This window comes from Littorina saxatilis, linkage group LG11 (genome assembly GCF_037325665.1).
Source record: "Littorina saxatilis isolate snail1 linkage group LG11, US_GU_Lsax_2.0, whole genome shotgun sequence".
Taxonomy (NCBI): Eukaryota; Metazoa; Mollusca; class Gastropoda; order Littorinimorpha; family Littorinidae; genus Littorina; species Littorina saxatilis.
The window spans coordinates 17,528,392-17,550,680 of NC_090255.1; the positions used below are offsets into that span (position 1 = coordinate 17,528,392).

Below are 22,289 nucleotides of genomic sequence, written 5' to 3' on the forward strand. Positions count from 1 at the left end.
GAGTTATGATGAATTAACTCTAGGAGGCACCGTTTCAGTATTTCTGATTAAAAACTGTAATTATCTTCAAGCCTCGACTTGAGACATAATGTAATGGCGGCAGGTGGGAGGGGTGTGTGAAACTCTAGACCAAAACAATTGTCTGGTGAATTTTGCAAAGTTACCGCGAGTCAGCCGTAAAGCATCATGCCGAAAGCAACAGTTACAGTCAGGTATGTCGAAAAGATGCCATGTCTCTGTCTTGAGAGTTTTTTTCGGCAAAGGAACAACAAAACACTTTGAATATATCGCTCGAATGTCGTCTGCTACACGTACTACTTTCTGTTTTGCACTGGATTCAGTTGAGGCTCCTCCATTCACAGTATCTGTTTGACATGGACAGAGCAAGAACTCTCTGCTAGTCTCACTGCCTCATGCTCCCACAAGCACAAGCTTGCACATTGGTTATTATATTTGAAAGCTGCTATTTAATAGTTTTTAATCTCTTTATTATTTCCCTGAATCTATATATGTATATCTTTTCTTGTTTTGATTTTGTTTGTGGTCATAGTCTTCTCATTGTGTTTATATGTCTTTAAAACTCGAGAATACAACCAAACATTATGCATTTGACCCGAATTTTCATTGGCCATCCGAGCGAGTTGCCAGGCGGTTTTCACTAGCCCGGCAGATTTTTTACTCGCCTCTGGCGATTGGGCGGATAATTTTTCCATCCCTGCATGTGTGTGTGTGTGTGTGTGTCAGTATGTGTGTGTGTGTGTGACTGTGTGTGTGTGAGTGTGTGTGTGGGTGGTGTGTGTGTGACAGCTATAGTGTGTGGGTGGTGTATGTGTGTGACACTGACAGTGTGTGTGTGTGTGTGGGCGGTGTGTGTGTGACAGCAAGTGTGTGGGTGGTGTGTGTGTGACACTGACAGTGTGTGTGTGTGTGGGCGGTGTGTGTGTGACAGTGTGTGGGTGTGTCAGTGTGTGTGCGTGCATGCGTGCCAATTGTATAGGTGTTGACATGTGTGGTGTGTTGCAGAGAGCTGCGGAACAAGGACACAGGGGTTGACCTGTCGGTGACCGGCTTCAGGGAACTGCCCGGCCTCATGCGGTCCACATACGAATACCAGATCGTGGTGGTGTCCAACCTCTCGTGCTTCAAGCTGCCAAGCCACAAAGACTCGGATGTTGTGCAGTTCACGGTGAGTGTGTAGGCTGTGTTTGACTGCTATGCTGTATGATAGATGTGTGAATAAACCACGAGAATTGGTGTGTGGTTTACGCATGCTAAAAATAGCCATGCAAACGAACTGTGTCATTCAATGCTGTTAAATGCTATTGCAAGTGTTATTTGGTGAAAGATTCCATCGTTCTGTAAACCTCATGTGAAGCGGAGTGGGGCTTTAAAGACACCTTCGTTCCCATGAATGTGATCATTAACACATGACGGGCGCTGTGGCGGGGTGGTAAGACGTCGGCCTCTTAATCGGAAGGTCTTGAGTTCGAATCGCGGCCACCTGGTGGGTTAAGTGTGGAGATTTTTTCGATCTCCCAGGTCAACTTATGTGCAGACCTACTAGTGGCTTATCCCCCTTCGTGTGTACACGCAAGCACAAGACCAAATGCGCACGGAAAAGATCCTGTAATCCATGTCAGAGTTCGGTGGGTTATAGAAACACAAAAATATCCAGCATGCTTCCTCCGAAAGCGGCGTATGGCTGCCTAAATGGCGGGCTAAAAACGGTCATACACATAAAAAAACACGAGTGTTCATGGGAGTTTCAGCCCACGAACGCAGAAGAAGAAGAAGAAGAAGAAGAAGAAGATCATTAACACAACAACTGACTGACTTAAATCTGTATATTTTAGTGTAAAGCCCTCTTAGGACAATTGGTCTATATAGGAACATATCGGCTGAGGATACATTCTGATATTACGGAGATTTAAGAAACGAAACGTTGGGACGTTTCGTTTTGAAGTTGTGGTAAACGTCATTATTTCGGGGGTCTCTCGCTGGAAAGGTGAAGGTCAACTGAAACGGAACGTGGAACGTCAAAACGCAGTCACGTTTTCCACCCCCAAAAAACGAACAATATTTCGTCAACTTTTGTGAGTATTTTTGCACACTAACAGTTTTATTTGTTGGCCATTTTATGCATTGCTAGATTCATCAACCCTTTCACAGTCTTTCAGCGCTGAGAATGTGTTCATTGGAGGTAGACAACTGTTGTGAACTGAAATATTTTGAAGGGTGCTGATCCTGGTACATTTATCCAACTTCATGGTGAGAAAGCAAATGGCGAAGCAGAAGTAGGTCATCGCATCGAATTTTTATTCTGGCTTCGTATGTGATCAGGTGCATGAATTGAAAAATGTGAAGCTCTTGTGCGTGCAATGCGAGTATGTCAATCCTTTATTGACTCGTGGAGTTGAAATTATGCCATGCCCAGTCAGCGGATCATATCCTGCCATGCCCGGCCTTTCATTCCGAAACGAAACGTGAATACATCTAAATCTTGTCTGCGGCCTATGCCGTCTCGTTACACGTTCCGTTTCGCGGGGTGACTCATTCACCAAACGAAACGAGCTGCAAAACGAAACGTGCTGTTTCTTAAATCTCGCTATTGATTCCTCGAATAGGCTCAGTTTGGCTGTCATTTCGACAAGGCATTTGATTGCCTTGTCAGGTCAAAGTATAGAGATACTTGGCTGTGTGTTCCCTACAGCGACGAACCAAGGGGCTGACCAGAAGTGGTCGTAACTAATAGCTGGTCACAATGGAAAGGTGAATTAAATGGAAAAAGAATTGTGGAGATTCTTGGGTGGGGCAGTTGTTGGCAGCTGGTCATTAATGAGAAGTTTTTGTCCATGCAGGTTCAACTGTCGTAAAATATGTTTGCAAAAAAGGAGGAAGGAGGTAATCACTATAACATTTTAGCTTTGGTGTTTTTTGTTGGTTTGTTTTTACATGTATCTTTTAATTTGAGGCTCTTGAGTTATATATCGTGAATGATACACAACATGCCATGTTAATCAACTTAATGTGTGTGTGTGTGTGTGTATGTTTGTGTGCGTGCGTGCATGCATGCTTGCTTGCATGTGTGTGTGCATGCGCATGTGTGTGTGTGTGTGTGTGTATGTGTGTGTGTTACAGATTTACAAGAAGTTTCCTGACTGTGAGGACCTCCGAGCAAAATTGAATGAGGCCTTCTCTGGCACTGCTATGCCGCACATCGTCAAGAAATCCATCATCGTCAATGATGCTGTGATCAAGGAGCGTCGCAATAGTTTGGATTCTTTCATGAAATTCCTCGCCGCTACGCCAAGAATAGTCACATCCAGTCCAGTTCTGGCATTTCTATGTGTTGTAATGCTTTGTATTTTACTGGTGTGTGTGTGTGTTGGGTGTGTGTGTGTGTGTGTGACAGCTAGTGTGTGTGTGTGTGTGTGTGTGTGTGTGAGAGAGAGAGAGAAAGAAAAAGAGAGAGTTAGAATCATATAAAGCTGTTCCCAGTTCTTCAGTACTTGATGCGGGTCAAGCCTCAAATACTCTCATGTGTGGATGAAATGCATTGTGGGAATAAAACCTATCTGCTCATTTTATCAAAGTGCAATGCCATTTACACAAAGAAATCCTATCAAAGGCATTTTTACAAGGATAGAATGATTCCAATACATACTAAAAAAAACACTTCGGCAGTTATCTAGCTTTATATTGTGTCAAATGCTGACAGAGAGAGAAGACATGATGATGATGATGATAATGATTTGAGAGAGAGAGAGAGAGAGAGAGAGAGAGAGAGAGAGAGAGAGAGAGAGAGAGAGAGAGAGAGAGAGAGAGAGAGAGAGAGAGAGAGAGAGAGAGAGAGAGAGAGAGAGAGACTGATAGAGAGAGAGAAAGAAAGAGAGAGAAAGAGACAGACAGAGAGACAGAGAGAGAGAGCGAGGGGGGGGGGGGGGGGGGGGGGGGGAGTCCAGTTACAATGATTTAAAAAAAAAATCCAAACTGAACAATAACCCTGACTTTTTTTTACAGGTGTGGAAGCACAGAAGGCAAAACGATATGCGAGCGGAGAGACAGAAGAACTGGCAGCAAAAGAAAAAGGAGCGGGAGAGGGCGGAGAAGGAGACTCTGCAAAAAACGATGAAGATGAAAGTCAAGGAGAAAAGTATGTATTTTATAACTTTTGACAGTGAGTGTGTATGTATGCTGACAATTAAAGAGGAATTTATTTTAAAGAGTAGTGTTTTTGTTTTGTTACCCTGAATAATGAATAATTGCCCTTTCGCCTTTTACTTTCGCCAGCTTGAAATAGAAGACAGAACATCTGTAATGAGCTACTTTATTTTCTGTTCATTGTTTTGTTATGATTTGTTTGTCTGGCCACTTCAAATAACACTATTGGTAGACGTACTAGTGCATGCATGTTTTGTTTTGTTTATGATTAAACGTTCCAATAATGAACTTTTTTCCCCCCTCTGCTTACATTTTTGACTCACATGCGAAGCAAAAGTGAGTCTATGTACTCACCCGAGTCGTCCGTCCGTCCGTCCGGACGTCCGTCCGGAAAACTTTAACGTTGGATATTTCTTGGACACTATTTAGTCTATCAGTACCAAATTTGGCAAGATGGTGTATGATGACAAGGCCCCAAAAAACATACATAGCATCTTGACCTTGCTTCAAGGTCAAGGTCGCAGGGGCCATAAATGTTGTCTAAAAAACAGCTATTTTTCACATTTTTCCCATGTTCTCTGAAGTTTTTGAGATTCAATACCTCACCTATATATGATATATAGGGCAAAGTAAGCCCCATCTTTTGATACCAGTTTGGTTTACCTTGCTTCAAGGTCAAGGTCACAGGAGCTCTTCAAAGTTGGATTGTATACATATTTTGAAGTGACCTTGACCCTGAACTATGGAAGATAACTGTTTCAAACTTAAAAATTATGTGGGGCACATGTAATATGCTTTCATCATGAGACACATTTGGTCACATATGATCAAGGTCAAGGTCACTTTGACCCTTATGAAATGTGACCAAAATAAGGTAGTGAACCACTAAAAGTGACCATATCTCATGGTAGAAAGAGCCAATAAGCACCATTGTACTTCCTATGTCTTGAATTAACAGCTTTGTGTTGCATGACCTTGGATGACCTTGACCTTGGGTCAAGGTCACATGTATTTTGGTAGGAAAAATGTGTAAAGCAGTTCTTAGTGTATGATGTCATTGCTATGTAAAGGTCAAGGTCAAGCATGTGAGTCGTATGGGCTTTGCCCTTCTTGTTTAATCAGAGTTGACAGTCCTTTGATGATGATTGGTGAGAGTAGGATTATGATGATGATGTTGCTATGGATTTCCGAAAGGGTTTGTGATTATGTGACGGGGCAGCAATCTATGCTTGTACTGTCATAATATATCCTGCCATCAACCAGGCCCGAGAACTGCTGCACTTGGGGTATTGGCCATATACTGATATAGTTATAACTAATAAGCGCAACCTGGGCAAACTAAAGTCGCATTTGTGAGGTGAATGACACTCGGCTGTGTGATTCCAGCCTTACCATTGAAACCATAGCACTTCCACTCTGGGTAGGAGCCAGCCGCAGCCCGAAAAGCCCACCTGACTCTGATCGGATTCGAATGGACGACCTCCCGGCCCACAGCGCAATGCGCCAACCACTGCGCCTCGAGGGCTGCATGGTGTTTTTTTAATATTCCCGATTGATAAGCTTGACCACGCTCTTGCTACACATATTATTTTGTACAAAAAAGAAATGTGTTTATTTCAGGTCGGCGAGCAATCTGTTTGAAGAGGAGGAGGAAGAGGAGGTAGAAGACTTTTTGACAGCAGCAAATCCTGACGCTGGTGCTGAGGATTCTGATGATGATTTCTTCTCTGCTGCTGATTCCAGTCGCACGCCTGCTTCTCGTGAGTTGCTTATGAAGATTTGGATTTTTATCCTATCTGTGTGTGTGTGTGTGTTTGAAGTGATGGGGTGTGTGGGTTTGTTTCAATTGGTTGTGGTAATAGAGACAGCTAAAAGACAAATGACACCGATTATACAAACCAAAACGTCTCTTTCAAAGTATAACCAAATACGCCAAAAGCGAAACAAGGTTTCGAGAAGACATCAAAATGCCAGTTATGGCGTCACAGAAACATTCTGATGTTTCTCTCGCATGTCTCCCATAAATTGACCTAAAGAATTTGAGAATGAAGTTTGTCTCCGTGACTTCGGCATATCAGCCGGAGAAGATTACTCCTATGGTCACCGCTAGGCTGTGTTAGTATCAGTATCGTATAGCATTTATAGAAAGAGAAAGAGAGAGAGTATTCATTGAAGGAGGGTGGGAGGTGAGGTGAGGGCTGCCGTGTAAAGGCAGAAGGAAGCAAGTCCATGAAACATAGTTTCGAGAAAATCGACTTTTTCTGTTTCCATCGCTGTTTTGGAATGAAAAGCTTTAAATGATTTTTTTGTTTGCTGACAACATGTAGGGCATTATTGTGCGTTTCTGCTATGAATATTAAAACCCTCACTTAATTCATCACTTAGAAATAATGATTTTTGTGGACTTACTTCCTTTTGCCGAATTAAATCCCCGAACTCATTCACTTAAAAATTATGGTAAAAGGCAGCAAGAGGACATACTGCTTTCTGCCAAATTATATCCCGACTTAAATCTTATTTAAAAAAAATGGCAAAAAGCAGCATTGGACTTACTGCTTTCTGCCATATTATATCCTAGCGTTATATCTGGCCGATAAAAAGGCATGCTTTCTGCCTATTTATTATCTCAGAACTTTGAAAGTAGAAGAAAATACACGCAACACTGCTTTTGGAACGTTTTTCAAATGTGACTTTACGTCCAGTGATTTCGTGAATTTCTGAATGCACAAACAACTTCCTTGGTGAACAATTTGTATGTTACTTTGTGATTAACTGATACGAATGTTCCCGTTTTCTTAAATTTCAACACATGCTTTGTCTGTGTCTGTGTTCCTCGTTTTGCTTATCATTCTGTGGTCGCTCTCTCATGATTAACTTTATTGTTAATCCGTTCTTGTGTCATTGATATCGTTTAAAAAGACCATTATTTTTAATACAAGTCTGATACTCTCTTTTGATATTCACAAGACAAAATTAATATAGACTTGAACGCAAGTATTTTAACATTAAAATACAAATCTAAGAAATCGTTTACACACACGCTCTGTTCTTGCTGCTTGTCTGTAACACACACACACACACACACACACACACACACACACACACACACACACACACACACACACACACACACACACTTTTTCTTTGCTTCTCACTGTCTCTCTCGCTTTCGTTTGCTAAGAAGAATTAGAAACCAGGATTTGACAATAAGACGTTTTATTTATTGAGTTTGACTAACGATTTCCAAAGGACACAAAGTTAAAGCAACAGCATGACAAAAAGAACTGGTTTGTCAAGCCGCCATTATACCAGAATTAACAATACATAATCGTGCAGTCTTGATTTCCAAAGGACACAAAATTAAAGCAACAGCATTACAAAAAGAACTGGCTTGACACGCCGCCATTATACCAATGTTAACTATATATCGTGCAGTGTTCACTTTCAGCTGAAGTGTTCCACTTTTGAACAAAATGTGCTTAATTAGTCTTAAAAACTGTGTGATGAACTATATAATCATTTGTAGTTGTACACCATGCGCGCTACATTTGCTAGTAGAATTACATAGTAATTCACACAGTGTCCACGAACACTGTAGTTGAGTGTTCAACTAGCAAAACCACAAACCTGCAAAATATGATGCAGTATATTCATTTACCACCCCATCTCCCCCAGTTACAGTCTACACCCCTTCTAAGACTATTCACTGACATTCTGCCATCCGACTGATGACAATTATCTACTACAGCGATTAACTGCGTGTAGATTTGTTCCATGAACCTATTCGGATAACTAACAAACAATATACAATCCCCCCCACCCCCTCGCCCTCCTCGTCCCAACGTTCTGCATCTCTGCGCTCATCATCTGTTATTGTCAAACTGAAAGTTGTCGGTATTGCTCCTCTTCCTCTTCTTCGGTCCATAACCGTCCTATATTGCTGGCATTGTCATTTAGGTAAGATCCATTGTGGCCTCTTCTCCAGCAAGCCGGGGTGGTTGCATCTCGCAGTTGCAACCTGCCAGCAACGGACGAATTCGGTCGAAGTGGTTGGCATGAGTGTGACACAGTGTGATATACCGTGGATGCACTGACTCATCATGCCCACCAACAACTTCGACAGCTTCCTCCTGGGGTGGGAATCCGAGCCATCTGTACGCTGCAGCGTTGTCGCCTTGCCCAGGGTGTGGCGAGAACACGTACAGGTGACGACCGAGACACGTTGCGATGGCGTAGAGTTCGCAAGTTGTTGCCCACCTGCCCAACTGTCGCATGTCCCGAAGGTGGTCGTCGATGGTTGTACCCACGTACTGTTCGAATAACTGAGGCTGGGAAGCAATTGTGTTGCACACCATGTCTCGCCACTTGCCATGGTTGACTTCAGAGCCGTCAAGTTCTCTGCTTATGGCGCGGAAGAAGCAGTTCCCATCACCTCGAGTATACTCGATCTGTCTGCCCTCTGAAAAGAGACAAAAGTGATCGAACAGTTATCATTAACCAAATCGCAAAGAAAAATAACCAGGCAATGATGTATACTCGTAGCAAAATGCATACGGGCATGTTGACTTGTTTCTAATGTCCACTTAAGTCGTTATGCTCAGAGATATTCTACGCTCATCATATTGACTTCTTAAATGACACACCATGCAGGTACAAATATATGTTACATTTTATATCCTGCACAGTGAATCACTGAATCAACGGACGATAACAGGAATAATGAGAGTCGGGAACTTACCAGCAGCCAGGATCGGGTCTATGCCTTCGTACAAGGGATACGACGGCCGGGAGGGGCGAGACGAGCAGGCTGAAGACATGCATGAACCACGGGGTTCTGTAGGCGACGGGTGGTCGTCATCGTTGTCCAGGTCCGACTCGGAACTTTCAGAGACTGGCAAAAAGATAGGACGAAAGCAATGAGAAGTCTAAAAAGAAATTAGAGAGAGAGAGAGAGAGAGAGAGAGAGAGAGAGAGAGAGAGAGAGAGAGAGAGAGAGAGAGAGAGAGATTTTTTTGTTCTAAATGTTGCATAAAGCACAACTACAATGGCAGATACTTGTAGATAGTGTAATGACTCAGGAGGTTCGTGTGTTGTTCAGAGCGGGGAAGGATATCCATCTAGTTACTATAATACTGATATTAGTCATTGAATCATGTAGACCTGCCGAGTATTTTGCGTGGATTTGTTGGTTTCTTTAATCTCAGTCAATATACATGCGCGATTTTTTCACACGGTACATACCTTCACTCTTTTGCACCTGGAGATCCAAGTTGTTTTTGTCTTCAGCCAGGGAGTTCCAAAACTGTCTCTTGGAGAGTGGCATCAATGGGCAAAGCTTCTTTTTGATGTCCACGGCTTTCTGCAGTTCCAACCCTCTGTTCGCAGTCAGTTTAGGAGGTAGAGCAGGGTCGGCAAGCAAGGACTCTTTCATGAAAGAACATTGTTTGAATGTCTGCTCAGAAAGATCAAGTTTGTACTGCAGTGCAGTGCAGCCTTTAGAAAACTTTGCTGCTCTGATTGTTCTCAAGTGTGGTCTACACTGGACATCTTTTTTCCTGGCGGAGACACCATTTCTCCACAGCCGGAAGTCTTGGCACTGGAGACTTGCCAACTTGGGTGATCCGGCCGATGCTTCAACGCAATCAGAAAAATCCTCAAAGTTCCAGAGATTTTTGTGTCTTTTGGTGCTTTTTTCTACGGATGCGTGGAACGAGTCCGCAGACATGAAAGTGTGTCCTTTCTCAAGGTAGCGCAGTTCTAATTGTGTCAAGGACACTGTGGGGGAATTTATCAAAAGTGTCAAGCACGTATATAAAGTCCAGTTCTTGTTTTGGGGTCCACAGTTGTCACACCATATGACAATGGAGTCGGTACTTTGGCTGTAGTATTCTATGGCTTTGGCATACGCACTGGCAACGTCGGCTGCTTTTCGTCCAGAAATCCCCTCGTGCCAGACGCAGGCCAGCACACGATGTTCTCTGCGTTTGGACTTCAGGTGACCTAACGGTGCAAAGGTCTGATGGAAAACCACAAGCCTGCGAGTGAACATGCAGGTCTTCACGCCGGGCATACGAGGAAGAACTATTATTTTCTGCATGTCACTTGAAAGATAGACTGTTTCTCCTTCCCCTGAGGAAGCTTTGCCGTCCTCCTGATACTGGGTCCTCGATTTCCGGGCATGTTCAATGTGCTGTGCCCATTGTTCGCACAGTTCACACGATGGTTGCTGTTGGTTCACGTGTCCGTGACACTCTGTGTTATACAGCAGGCAAAGTTCGCACTCTTCTCCTCCAAGTTTGCTGAAACTGATATTTTTATTCCGGACACATTGTCTGTACAAATTAAATGAAACTTTGGACTCTGCCTTCTTTTCCTTGAAGTCTTTCCACATGGATGTTATGGAAATGTCGTCTGGGAGATACCTTCTGAAAGGTGCGTGGCTCCGTCGATAATGTGGGACCGTCGGATGGAATGATTCTATGTGGTGGTTTATAGCTTCCATCACTGCGCTGTTTGTTTTGTGAGCAGGTTCATGTTTTCCTCTTTTGTCTGGAGGAGGAGTGGCAGCACCAGGCGACGTAGTCCTGCTCAGTGTTGTTATGAACTTATCGGAGGTGAACCCTAGTGTGTTCAAAAAGAAAGTCTTGCATACTTGTGTGGATTCTCCATTTTTGTCCACGAGAGTGTACTTTCTACTTTCGCTTTTCCTTCTTCTGCCTTCGAAAACAGTCCGAGCTCGGGGTCTATGCCTTTCTGTGGCAAAACGCTCAATGCGATGACTGGCAAAGTTCTTTCGAGAATTGTAGTCTAAGTTCCAGAACGCAATGTGAATTCCCTCTCTGTGCTGTTGGTCAATTTTTGTTGAGCACTTAAGTCTACATGTTGCCTGACAAGCTGGCCGAAGTGGGTGCTTTTTTATGTCTCTTTTAATCTTGCTGTCTGGGGTTCTGGCTCGCTTTTTCTTCCTCGCTGGTGTCGTCTGGTCATCAGAGGAACATAGGTCAGAGTCATTCTCAAAGCAGAACAGATCAGAAGGTAAGGCATCATCTGCGTCACTTAGGATGGAGGTGCTTGATGTTATGTCTCTTGTTATCCTGCTGTCTGGGGTTCTGGCTCGCTTTTTCTTCCTCGCTGGTGTCGTCTGGTCATCAGAGGAACATAGGTCAGAGTCTTTCTCAAAGCAGAACAGATAAGAAGGTAAGGCATCATCTGCGTCACTTAGGATGGAGGGGCTTGATGTTTCGGAAACGTGTGTTGAATCGTCGTATGTATGAGGAGGAATGGTGCAGTCACCGATTAAGCACCTGTCAACATAAAAGTTAACAATATCCCATTAATGATTATAATGGCGACGAGCTACCACACAAATAACCGTAGGATCAGACAACAGTGGATGAACACGATTATCAGCCCACTCTTTCTCGTGTAAGCATTCATGTGCACCACCACATGTCTGTCCAATCTTTTACATGTGGAAAAAGCACCATTCCATCATGACACAAAGTGACAAACAAAACTTTTAAAGTAAAGCTTTTCTCTTTACTGAGTTGGATTTTAAAAAAAAAGAAACATAAATCATGCAAAACGCCTTAGGAATCACTTGCAAAAATTCATTCGTCAAGAATGAAATCTCAATTTGAACTGAAAACGTTTGGGCCGTAGATGTTTTCCACGTGAACAAGTGGAATGGTGCTCTTGTGAACTGTTAACACGTCTCGGCAGATATGTCTGTCTGTAGTGGGACATAGGAAAAAGTGTATGACTTATAAGAGTTAACCGTAAATGAAGTAAAACAGATGTTTCACCCAGTAATCTTTCAGTTTCCCCAACCGAGGGCAGAAATACATAAACAAGTCGCGTGAAGCGATATAAAAACATTCAATCAACATGTAGGCATCACACTAAAAGATCTTCTTCTTCTTCTTCAGCGTTCCAGAATTGTCTGGTTACGTGTGATCTCGTTTGCCCATTTGGGTTCCCCACACTATACTCTGAGAGCATAGTCAGCTTCACTCCGCTTTCGTTGAGTAGGCATGCTGGGTATTTTCGTGTTTCCATAACCCACCGAACTCCGACATGGATTACAGGATCTTTTCCGTGCGCACTTGGTCTTGTGTTTGCGTGTACACACGAAGGGGGTTAAGTCACTAGCAGGTATGCACATAAGTTGACCTGGGAGATCGGAAAAATCTCCACTCTTAACCCACCAGGCGGTAGCGACCGGGATTCGAACTCACGACCTCCCGATTAGGAGGCCGACGTCTTACCACCACGCCACTGCGCTCGTCGGCTAAAAGATCAACTACAAAAACCAGTTGTCGGCGAGACTACATTCAGATAGTCTCGGGTAACCATACCCGAAGAATCAAGACCGGGACGGGTCACGCTCGACTCCGCGAAGCATGCGAACATTTATACTCAACCTATTTTCTTTAATTCTGAGCGTCTTATCGATACATATTTGAATTCAGGAGAAGATGCGGTATACAAAGCAATGATATTTTAATCGGTAAGTGAAAATTGGTTTTTAATGACAATTTTAATGAGCAATCTAATGAACTAATTGAAATCCAATCCCAAAGTGCGGACTGAGTCAAAGATTGCTTGACCAAAGTTTGGTTAAAAAATGAGAGCGTGACAGTTCCGCCTCAACTATCACTTAAAGCCGGATATGACGTCATCGAAGACATTTATCGAAAAATAAAAAATCTTGGGATATCATACCCAGGAACTCTCATGTCAAGTTTTATTAAGATCGGTCCAGTAGTTTTCTCTGAATCGCTCTACATTGTACACACGGACACACACACAGTCAATAGACCCTCGTCTCGATTTCCCCCCTGTGTTAAAACATTCTTTACTAAGTGTAACAAGATGTACTTTTCTTGTGGATTTGAACATTTGAACACTATCAGATGTTAAAACAATAACGACAACAGTCAGGACAGTATTGATGATAAAGTAAATGTCTCTTTTTTATGTTTGGTGCGATTGACTTGCAGAGAATCTTCAGAGAATATCACCGCCCTGGATTCAAGTTACAAGCTCACATAAGTCTTTATTCCGAACAAAAACGTGTTAAAGACTTTTAGCAATAAAAACACAACTCTATACTTTTACACACATGCAGTCCTTGGGAACAGCTTGTGTAAATAAATGTGTTACGTAGTGTGAAATACATTTATTTTAAATCAATGAGTGATCTGATTGACAAAACCAATATCCAGGGCATTCTGTTCTTGATCTTCAATTATGCTCAAAATAAACACTCTATATAGACAATATAGAAACTTATAATGTTATATATCGGATGAGTCTGGCAGTTCTTAATGTGAACAAAAAGAAATGAACAACTCTAATCTGCACTAACTTCAATAAGTGAATGAAACCGACACCATACCTGCTTGTTCCTTGCAATCTGATGTGAACGCCTTGAGTTGTTTGGGGGAGCACAGTCTCTTCCACGAATTGGTCTTGTCTGCCCTTGTCGCTTACACATCTGTCAAATCAAAAAGGCAGCAACAGTGAGACATTTTATTGACAAATCTCCTCCCCACCCTCCTTCACATCATCCTTTTCCTCTCCCGCGCAACCCCCCCCCCCCCCCCTCCGGGCCACTATAATGACAAACGATTACTGCTGCTGATGATACTAATACTACTGCAACGAAAGTGATGTCAAGATGTTGCTCGTTTTAAAATATACCTCTTCAGCCCAAGCAAAGAAAGGAATGAAAAAATGTTGCACGCTATTTTTGGCTGTGAAAGTGAAACGTACCTTGTTTTGGGTCCTTCACTGGCTTCAGCAAAAGGGGGCAGTGGTGGCGAGTATCCCTCACACTGTGTGCTGCAGCTGTCGTCGCTGCCTGTCCCGCTTTGAATCACATTTCTGTCAGATATAATAGGACGCAATACTTATTCCAATGGTTGGAAGCACAAAGAGACCGCAGAACAATCCTCCAGTTCTAGATCTAGATCTAACACGATTTCAGTGCTCAAGAATAGTGTTGTTCAACCACAAGTCACTCATTCTAGATCAACACAACTATCACTCTTTGTATTAGAAACATGCTAAATGCATCCATAAATATCATGATGAAAATAACAGAAGTGAATAGTCAAGAAGTCACGGTGGAAGTAGCGTAGAACAACAAAACTATAATAAATGGGCATTTGAACTTGCTAGCTCCGTAAATTAATGCAAGACAGTGCACACTGGAATACCCAAATCAGTCAGAAAATCTGTGTTGTCGTTGTAAATTCCCATACACCTATTGAGAGAGAGTCATTTCAGACCGGAACGCAAAACTGCCAACAACAAAAATGAAACAAACAAACAAACCAACTTACTGTTGCTTCAGATAGTTGAACACGTCGGCAGCTCTCATCGCCATTTTCCCCGACAAAGGCCAGGGAAATAATGATACAATAAGCTTAGTTCTGATTGGTTAATCGCTGTCATGATTACAAAAGGGTGAACGCGATTGGCTAATGGACATAGAGCGCTAAACCATGCAAACTCGTTTTGAGGCTTGCAAGGAAGTAAGTCCAGTGCAAACCTGAAAACCAAAAGTCCCTGGACTTGCTTCCATTTGCCGATTTTTATCCTTCGATTAAAATTTTTTTAGTGGACTTACTTCTTCAAAAAGTCCATAAATATTGATCGCACATCTTAGAAATTTTGACACAAGATGCGCCTTTTCCCCCTCTGCATTATGATATGAAAATCTCAATTTTACCAAATTTGGACTTACTGCCTTCTGCCAATACACGGCAGAGGGAAGGGAAGGTTCTGTTAACCACATATGGAAAGGAAAGATTGAATGCTTTATGTCCTACAGGCTAAATATTTCGCCTCTTAAGGACAATTAAGATATGGGTTATATGATTCGAGTTTTACGCCCTCGCGGCTTTTGACGAGATACACAAGTGTATGTGTGTTTATGTGGTATCAGCCATCTGCACTTATGGCAGAATGATCAATATCTTTTATGTGCCATTGTGGTGACACGGGGGTGGGACATGGCTTCCGTCTCTGAATAGTCTCTGTCCCTGCCCCGAATTCGAACCTGCGATCTTCCGATCACAAGTCCAGTGCTCTACCAACTGAGCTACCGGGCCCCCAAGCCACATATGGTGCATTTGGAGAGTTTGTATACAGTGCAACCCTGTTTTAAGATCTACTTTTTCAAACGTTCTCTAGCTCTTCATAATGCCTGTAATTTACCTCCATTTTAACCCTTAGGCTGGTTGTCGCGACATATGTCGCACTACTTTACGTATACTGTCACCTGGTTGTCACGACATATGTCGCGCTACTGGCTCAGTCTGTTTGGTCGGTTCCGATTACCTCCCATGGATGCAAAAACCTATATGACCGTTTTTCTTTATTTTTCTCTCTGTTAATTCACCAGTGGCTATGTAACATGTGTTACAGAATTGCACCAGTGTAAGGGTTAAGACTCGATCACTCCCTGAAGACCTGGTTTTCTCAGATTTGTTTAGGTCTTAAACGGGAGGTTCCACTGTACCGTGTAATAAGAGAGTATAAGTATACAGTGTTACCTCCCTTTGACCACACTAAAAGCCTGGGAAAATCAGGTCTTGCAAGAGGAGCTAGTGTCTTAAAATAGAAGTAAATTTAGTGACACTAGTACTATGCACAAAATGTCTGAGAAATTGAGGTCTCACAGCAGAGGAAACCCCCCGCGAGTTAGGGGGAAGAATTTACCCGATGCTCCCCAGCATGTCGTAAGAGGCGACTAACGGATTCTGTTTCTCTTTTTACCCTTGTTGAGTGTTTCTTGTATAGAATATAGTCAATTTTTGTAAAGATTTTAGTCAAGCAGTATGTAAGAAATGTTAAGTCCTTTGTACTGGAAACTTGCATTCTCCCAGTAAGGTAATACATTGTACTACGTTGCAAGCCCCTGGAGCAAATTTTTGATTAGTGCTTTTGTGAACAAGAAACAATAGACAAGTGGCTCTATCCCATCTCCCCCCTTTCCCCGTCGCGATATAACCTTCGTGGTTGAAAACGACGTTAAACACCAAATAAAGAAAACAGCAGAGGAAGTCTGATAATGGAGGGTCTTAACTTTCACAGTGCTTCAACCCAGAGCCTCACAAAAGCGCCTGTATCTCTGAAACAATTGGGAATTTTTTATTGAAACTTCTTGCAATCCTCAAATGCCAATTAAGGCTTTTTTTCTCAACCACTTTTTACTTGCTTACTTACTGCCCATTATGCCGGTTGGTATGTAGGGCAGCAACAAAGGACCTCCACTCCTGTCTGTTCTGGGTGAGTCTCTGTATGGTACCTAAACCACTGTATAGAGGATTACATTTGTAAACAAAGAAATCAATGATGATGTAATTTGGTTGTGGATGACCCATCTCTGCAAAGAGACAGAAAAGTTGAGGCTTATTCGGATGGCACGGTCGTGTGCGACCCATACTTTTTATTGACTCCTTCTTTAGAAAGTATAAGGGTGGTACAAGACATGCATCATCCTGACTGTGTAAGTACTCCAAAATGTGATCCGTTAAACGTTAAATGATAGGTTCCATTGTTCTTCTTTTTGTAACTGTGTAATACTAAAAAATAATAATATATATTTGAGGTTGAATTAAAGTCGCTTGTTCATTTCAATGCTTGTTTATCTCTCAGGGACCAGGAGACTGGAGGAGACTGGTTCTGCATCACTCTCACTTCCTCTATTACACATGTTATATGCATTAAGAGTACTCTATTACACATATCATATGCATTAAGAGTACTCTATTACACATGTCATATGCATTAAGAGTGCTCTATTACACATGTTATATGCATTAAGAGTACTCTATTACACACGTCATATGCATTAAGAGTACTCTATTACACATGTCATATGCATTAAGAATACTCTATTACACATGTCATGCATTGAGAGTACTCTATTAGTATTACACATGTCATATGCATTAAGAATACTCTGTATTACACATGTCATATGCATTAAGAATACTCTATTACACATGTTATATGCATTAAGAGTACTCTATTACACATGTCATATGAATTAAGAGTACAGGCATGGGAATTGTCTGCCGAACGGCTTGTTAAAACATGTTAACCGATCAAGTGATAAACAACACTCGCCATACCAGGCAACGTAAGCAATATAATACAGGGAACTTTTCTTCATTGAATTGACGCGTTACACTGAAATACAGCAATCACTGAAAAAACGGTGAGATTAAGTACAACCACGAAACAACAGTTTTTGCACGATAAACAGTGTCTAATCCTACACTGATTATCAGTGCTAAGTACACGGAAGAATTGACACGTAACACGGTCACCCAACCGCAACGGACAGGGAGGGACGCAGTTTCGCGCCCAACAATCACCCCCACAATAACTCCGCCCACCAAGCCTAAGGGATGTTGAGTGACACACACTTATCCCCTCATTACAAGAACCAGCCAACCCACGGGCGGGAATTGGTAACCGCCAATAAGAACTCAGATCAACTCTGACGAAACTATCTACTTAAACACGCAGAGTCAATTACTTGCCAGTGGGAACGCTCAGCCTCCACTATCACAGCTACTGTGATCATAACCCTCAGAATTTGTGAGGTACACATACAACGAAAACCTCAATCACTGAGAGGTACTTCAACTCAATCTGCCTCACATTAAGAGAGCAACAGCCCAACCAAGGGCAATATATACGATCTTCTCATCACCGACGGGCAAAACAGCCTTGACTACCGATCTCTACAATACGTTCACCTTCAGTGGGAACGCGCAGCCTCTACTATCAAAGCTACTGTGATCATAACCCTCAGAATTTGTGAGGTACACATACAACGAAATCCTCAATCACTGAGAGATACTTCAACTTAATCTGCCTCACATTAGGAGAGCAACAGCCCAACCAAGGGCAATATATACGATCTTCTCACCACCGACGGGCAAAACAGCCTTGACTACCGATCTCTACAATACGTTTACCCTCATTGGAAACGCTCAGCCTCTACTATCAAAGCTACTGTGATCATAACACTCAGATCTTGTGAGGTACACTACAAATCATACATAAATGATTATTTGTTTGTGGAGAAACAAAATAATGAGATGGGTTGAACAAACAACTACACCACTCCCCATACCTACCTGTACCATTAGTACACATAAAAATACGGAATAAACCCGTTAAAGGAACAGTGACATTTATAATCACTGAGCCTCATATAAGCCTCAATCACTGAGAGGACATTTGGGTAATCAACCACCAGTACATGCAAGTACACCCCAACAAGGGAAATGAATAATAGTCATCTATAAATGATTATTCTCAATCGAGAAACAAGATGATGAGGATATGGGTTTGAATAGTTGTCCCCTGACGAGGCTACCTTTCAGTTTCCCCAAAAAACCTCTATAAAATCACATTTTCAAAGAAGTTGTCCTAACAGCTTGAAACTGTAAATCTTGCCGAAAAGTACCATCTTTGGGAGAGGTACTTAGGGATCTCTGGGCGGTCTCCTGCATTTGCCGGGTTTGGCAGACCCTTGATTTTTACCCCCTAAGAGTACTCTATTACACACGTCATATGCATTAAGAGTACTCTATTACACATGTCATATGCATTAAGAATACTCTATTACACATGTCATGCATTGAGAGTACTCTATTAGTATTACACATGTCATATGCATTAAGAATACTCTGTATTACACATGTCATATGCATTAAGAATACTCTATTACACATGTCATATGCATTAAGAATACTCTATTACACATGTAATATGCATTAAGAATACTCTATTACACATGTCATGAATTAAGAGTACTCAGGCATGGGAATTGTCGATTTCCTCCGAATTTTTTGTTTGTTCCGCCGAAAAAGCAAAAGTGTCCGCCGAAAACATAAAGGGGGGAGGCACACAAAAAAAGCACCGCTTACTTTTGCCTTTGCGCAAAAGCCTGCGAAACCTGTCCGTACTTTGTTCACGCACTGCTACCGCCCGCCTCAGTTACTTGAACTGTTATGTTTGAAAGTAAACCAGATTGCACAGATTGTGTTACAAGTTACATTTTCCTGTTTGTCTCAACAGATCAATTTTTTAACAAATTTAAACCATATAATACATGTGAGACAATGACAAAAGGTGACGTTTTCATGTCAGTATGTCCCAAATGACATCACCAGTACATTTTTCATTCTATCTAATCTGTTTTCGTTCTATTTTTTCAAATAACATGCATTAACAATTGATTGCCAACTGGAATGGAAGAGCACAAAAAGTGTAACTTGATATGTAGTTTCTCTAGAGGGAAAAACATCTTCCACTTTCATGTCAGTGTGTCCCATGCAACATACATTTGCCAAACAGCTATGTGTAAGTAGATTATTTGTTAGTGGTATAGAAAATACTGATCAACAATCAAAGTCAGTTTTCACATTCATTTTCTACCTATTTCTTATTTGTTTATTCTTTTGGCAATGGTGAAATGTCAGCAATCGTGTGTCATTCGGGACAGTAGACATGACACCTGACCTTTTGTCACTGTCTCATGTATATATTTTTTTCTTCAAAAAAAGCAAAAATTGGTACTAAAAACTCTGATTCTAAAAACAGAATTTAATGGCAAACTTGGAGCTCAGATGACACCAGATTGCACCATCTGGGTTCTTTGGAGAAAATTTTTTCCGGGGGAGCATGCCCCCGAACCCCCCTAGTAAGGCTTGGCGCTTCGCGCCGCCGACTTCAGTTATAAATTTTCAGCCTTTTTTACAATTTTCAATTCCCATGTCTGGTACTCTATTACACATGTCATATGCATTAAGAATACTCTATTACACATGTCATATGCATTAAGAGTACTCTATTACACATATCATATGCATTAAGAGTCCTCTATTACACATGTCATATGCATTAAGAGTACTCTATTACACATGTCATATGCATTAAGAGTGCTTACTGCCCGGTTGTTTTTCAGATGTGTGTTAGTAAGCCATACAAAGATCTGTAAAAGTGACCCTCTCAGAATGAAGTCAAGTAACAATTAAGCAAGTCCTTGAATATTACAGAAATTGAATAAGAAAAAAACATGGTTTTTTTCTCCTATTTTTCAGAAGCCCGTTTGTTTGAAAGTCAGGATTTGAAGCGAGAACTTACAGAGGATGACGAAAAAGACTTCACTTTCATTCCCGACGCCATCATTACCAAACGAGAGGTGACCAGTGCAACCATTGACGACAGTAATGAAGATTTGCTCAAGTAGGTCATTGTGTGGATCGAGTTTGAGATGTTTTGAAAGTGTGTGTGTGAGTGTGTACTTGTGTGTGTGCGTGTGTGTGTGTGTGTTGTGTGTGTGTTGTGTTGTGTGTGTGTGTGCATCTGTGTTGTGTTGTGTGTGCGCGTGGGTGCATGCGTGCGTAAGTTTCTTTTTAGCCTCTTCAGGAGTTATGTTCGCTAAAGGATTCTGAATTAGTGGTTGCTAAAAATGTGCTTGCATACTTGTAATCTGACATTGGGACGCTCCAGTGGTCTGTGTGATGCCTTAACAGCATTACAAGGAATTTCTCTACTAGAGATATTAAGGGTATAATAATTAAGTTAATGCATTTGTATATTGTACTTCTTTTCTTCTTCTTCGGTCATGTGCTAAAACTCCCACGTTCACTCCTGTTTTTGCATGAGTGGGCTTTTACCTGTATGACCGTTTTTACCGCACCATTCATGCAGCCATACGCCGCTTTCGGGGGAGTATGTTGTACAAATAGGGATCCCATGGATTTGGGTGGGATGGGCTAATGCATCTGTCCATGTATCAATCAATCAATCAATATGAGGCTTATATCGCGCGTATTCCGTGGGTACATATTTTTAAAAAAAAATTATTTATTTTTATGCAATTTATATCGCGCACATATTCAAGGCGCAGGGATTTATTTATGCCGTGTGAGATGGAATTTTTTTACACAATACATCACGCATTCACATCGGCCAGCAGATCGCAGCCATTTCGGCGCATATCCTACTTTTCACGGCCTATTATTCCAAGTCACACGGGTATTTTGGTGGACATTTTTATCTATGCCTATACAATTTTGCCAGGAAAGACCCTTTTGTCAATCATGGGATCTTTAACGTGCACACCCCAATGTAGTGTACACGAAGGGACCTCGGTTTTTCGTCTCATCCGAAAGACTAGCACTTGAACCCACCACCTAGGTTAGGAAAGGGGGGAGAAAATTGCTAACGCCCTGACCCAGGGTCGAACTCGCAACCTCTCGCTTCCGAGCGCAAGTACGTTACCACTCGGCCACCCAGTCCCATGTACAGTCAAATGTAACTTTTCCGAGGGAAGAGGGGGGGGGGGGATAATTCCTCCCTTACTTTTTTCAAGAACTAAACGTATGTTTTCCTCTGCAGTGTGGACGAGGATATCGACTTTGAAAAGTTGCTGACGCTGGAAGGAGAAAGTAAGAAGCAGGAGCATTGCTCACAGCCACAGCCACAAGACACCAATCCTGTACCCCCACCCACCAAACCCACAACTCCTCACAAACCCTCCATTCCTACAAAACCCACACCCGGCCCGAAACCCACTACAGACAAACCTAACCCAAAACCCACCGTCCCGGCAAAACCCTCTGCAGACAGTCCAAAACCCAAACCCAGGGTGCCATCAAAACCCCAAACAAGTCCTACAGAAAAGGCCAAACCGGTACCGGCGGAGAGACCCAAACCAGCACCGAGAAAGCTGAAGCCGCAGAATGCTGATTCGGGGAAGAATGCGGAAGGGGGTAAAACGAGTCGAGAAGCATCGAGAAATAATCCGACCAAACCTGATTTGAGTTCAGATGACATCATGCAGTACATTGCCGCCAACGCTGAAGAAGATGATGCTGACCTTGACCTATTTTCGTGAAAGACTCGGCGAATGGTTTTTTTCAGAAGTGTTAACATTTGCGACTAATCGCAGATTTTTGATGACCCTGAATGAACTCCCTGGGTTTAAAAGGCATGCAGACCTGGGAACCCATACGATTTTGCAGTATTTTGTACGCATGGTTGTCTAGAATACGATGAGTATGGCCAGTTGAAAAATAGATACAAGA

At 42.2% G+C, this 22,289-nt stretch overlaps 2 protein-coding genes across 2 annotated transcripts in view; one reads left to right on the top strand and one right to left on the bottom strand.

Annotated features, from left to right (window-relative positions):
• Window positions 1-64: 64 nt before the first annotated feature.
• Window positions 65-22,289, top strand: part of LOC138979903 (HCLS1-binding protein 3-like) — a 22,910-nt gene continuing 685 nt past the window's right edge. The window contains exons 1-7 of the mRNA XM_070352672.1: window positions 65-212; window positions 1,024-1,186; window positions 3,139-3,346; window positions 4,021-4,153; window positions 5,782-5,921; window positions 20,298-20,442; window positions 21,601-22,289. The exon at window positions 21,601-22,289 is cut by the window's right edge and continues 685 nt beyond it. Of these exons, the coding sequence (XP_070208773.1) occupies window positions 187-212; window positions 1,024-1,186; window positions 3,139-3,346; window positions 4,021-4,153; window positions 5,782-5,921; window positions 20,298-20,442; window positions 21,601-22,099 (1,314 nt within the window). The 5' untranslated portion in view covers window positions 65-186 and the 3' untranslated portion in view covers window positions 22,100-22,289. The remainder of the gene's footprint in view (window positions 213-1,023; window positions 1,187-3,138; window positions 3,347-4,020; window positions 4,154-5,781; window positions 5,922-20,297; window positions 20,443-21,600) is intronic.
• On the bottom strand, window positions 7,370-13,742 carry LOC138979901 (uncharacterized). The gene is made up of 4 exons (XM_070352669.1): window positions 13,562-13,742; window positions 9,403-11,465; window positions 8,900-9,052; window positions 7,370-8,620 (listed from the first exon to the last, which is right to left on the bottom strand). Exons 2-4 carry the CDS (start codon window positions 10,661-10,663, stop codon window positions 8,115-8,117), a joined length of 1,920 nt encoding a protein of 639 aa, XP_070208770.1. The 5' UTR covers window positions 10,664-11,465; window positions 13,562-13,742; the 3' UTR covers window positions 7,370-8,114.

What these genes read in the sequence shown, in the direction of transcription:
- LOC138979901 (XM_070352669.1), bottom strand. Translation starts at nt 10,663, where the DNA reads ATGGAAGCTATAAACCACCACATAGAATCATTCCATCCGACGGTCCCA. An exon ending in CCAGGTGCAAAAGAGTGAAG is followed by an intron (nt 9,053 to 9,402) that starts GTATGTACCGTG and finishes TCTTTTTGCCAG; the next exon opens with TCTCTGAAAGTTCCGAGTCG. An exon ending in AGACCCGATCCTGGCTGCTG is followed by an intron (nt 8,621 to 8,899) that starts GTAAGTTCCCGA and finishes GTCTCTTTTCAG; the next exon opens with AGGGCAGACAGATCGAGTAT.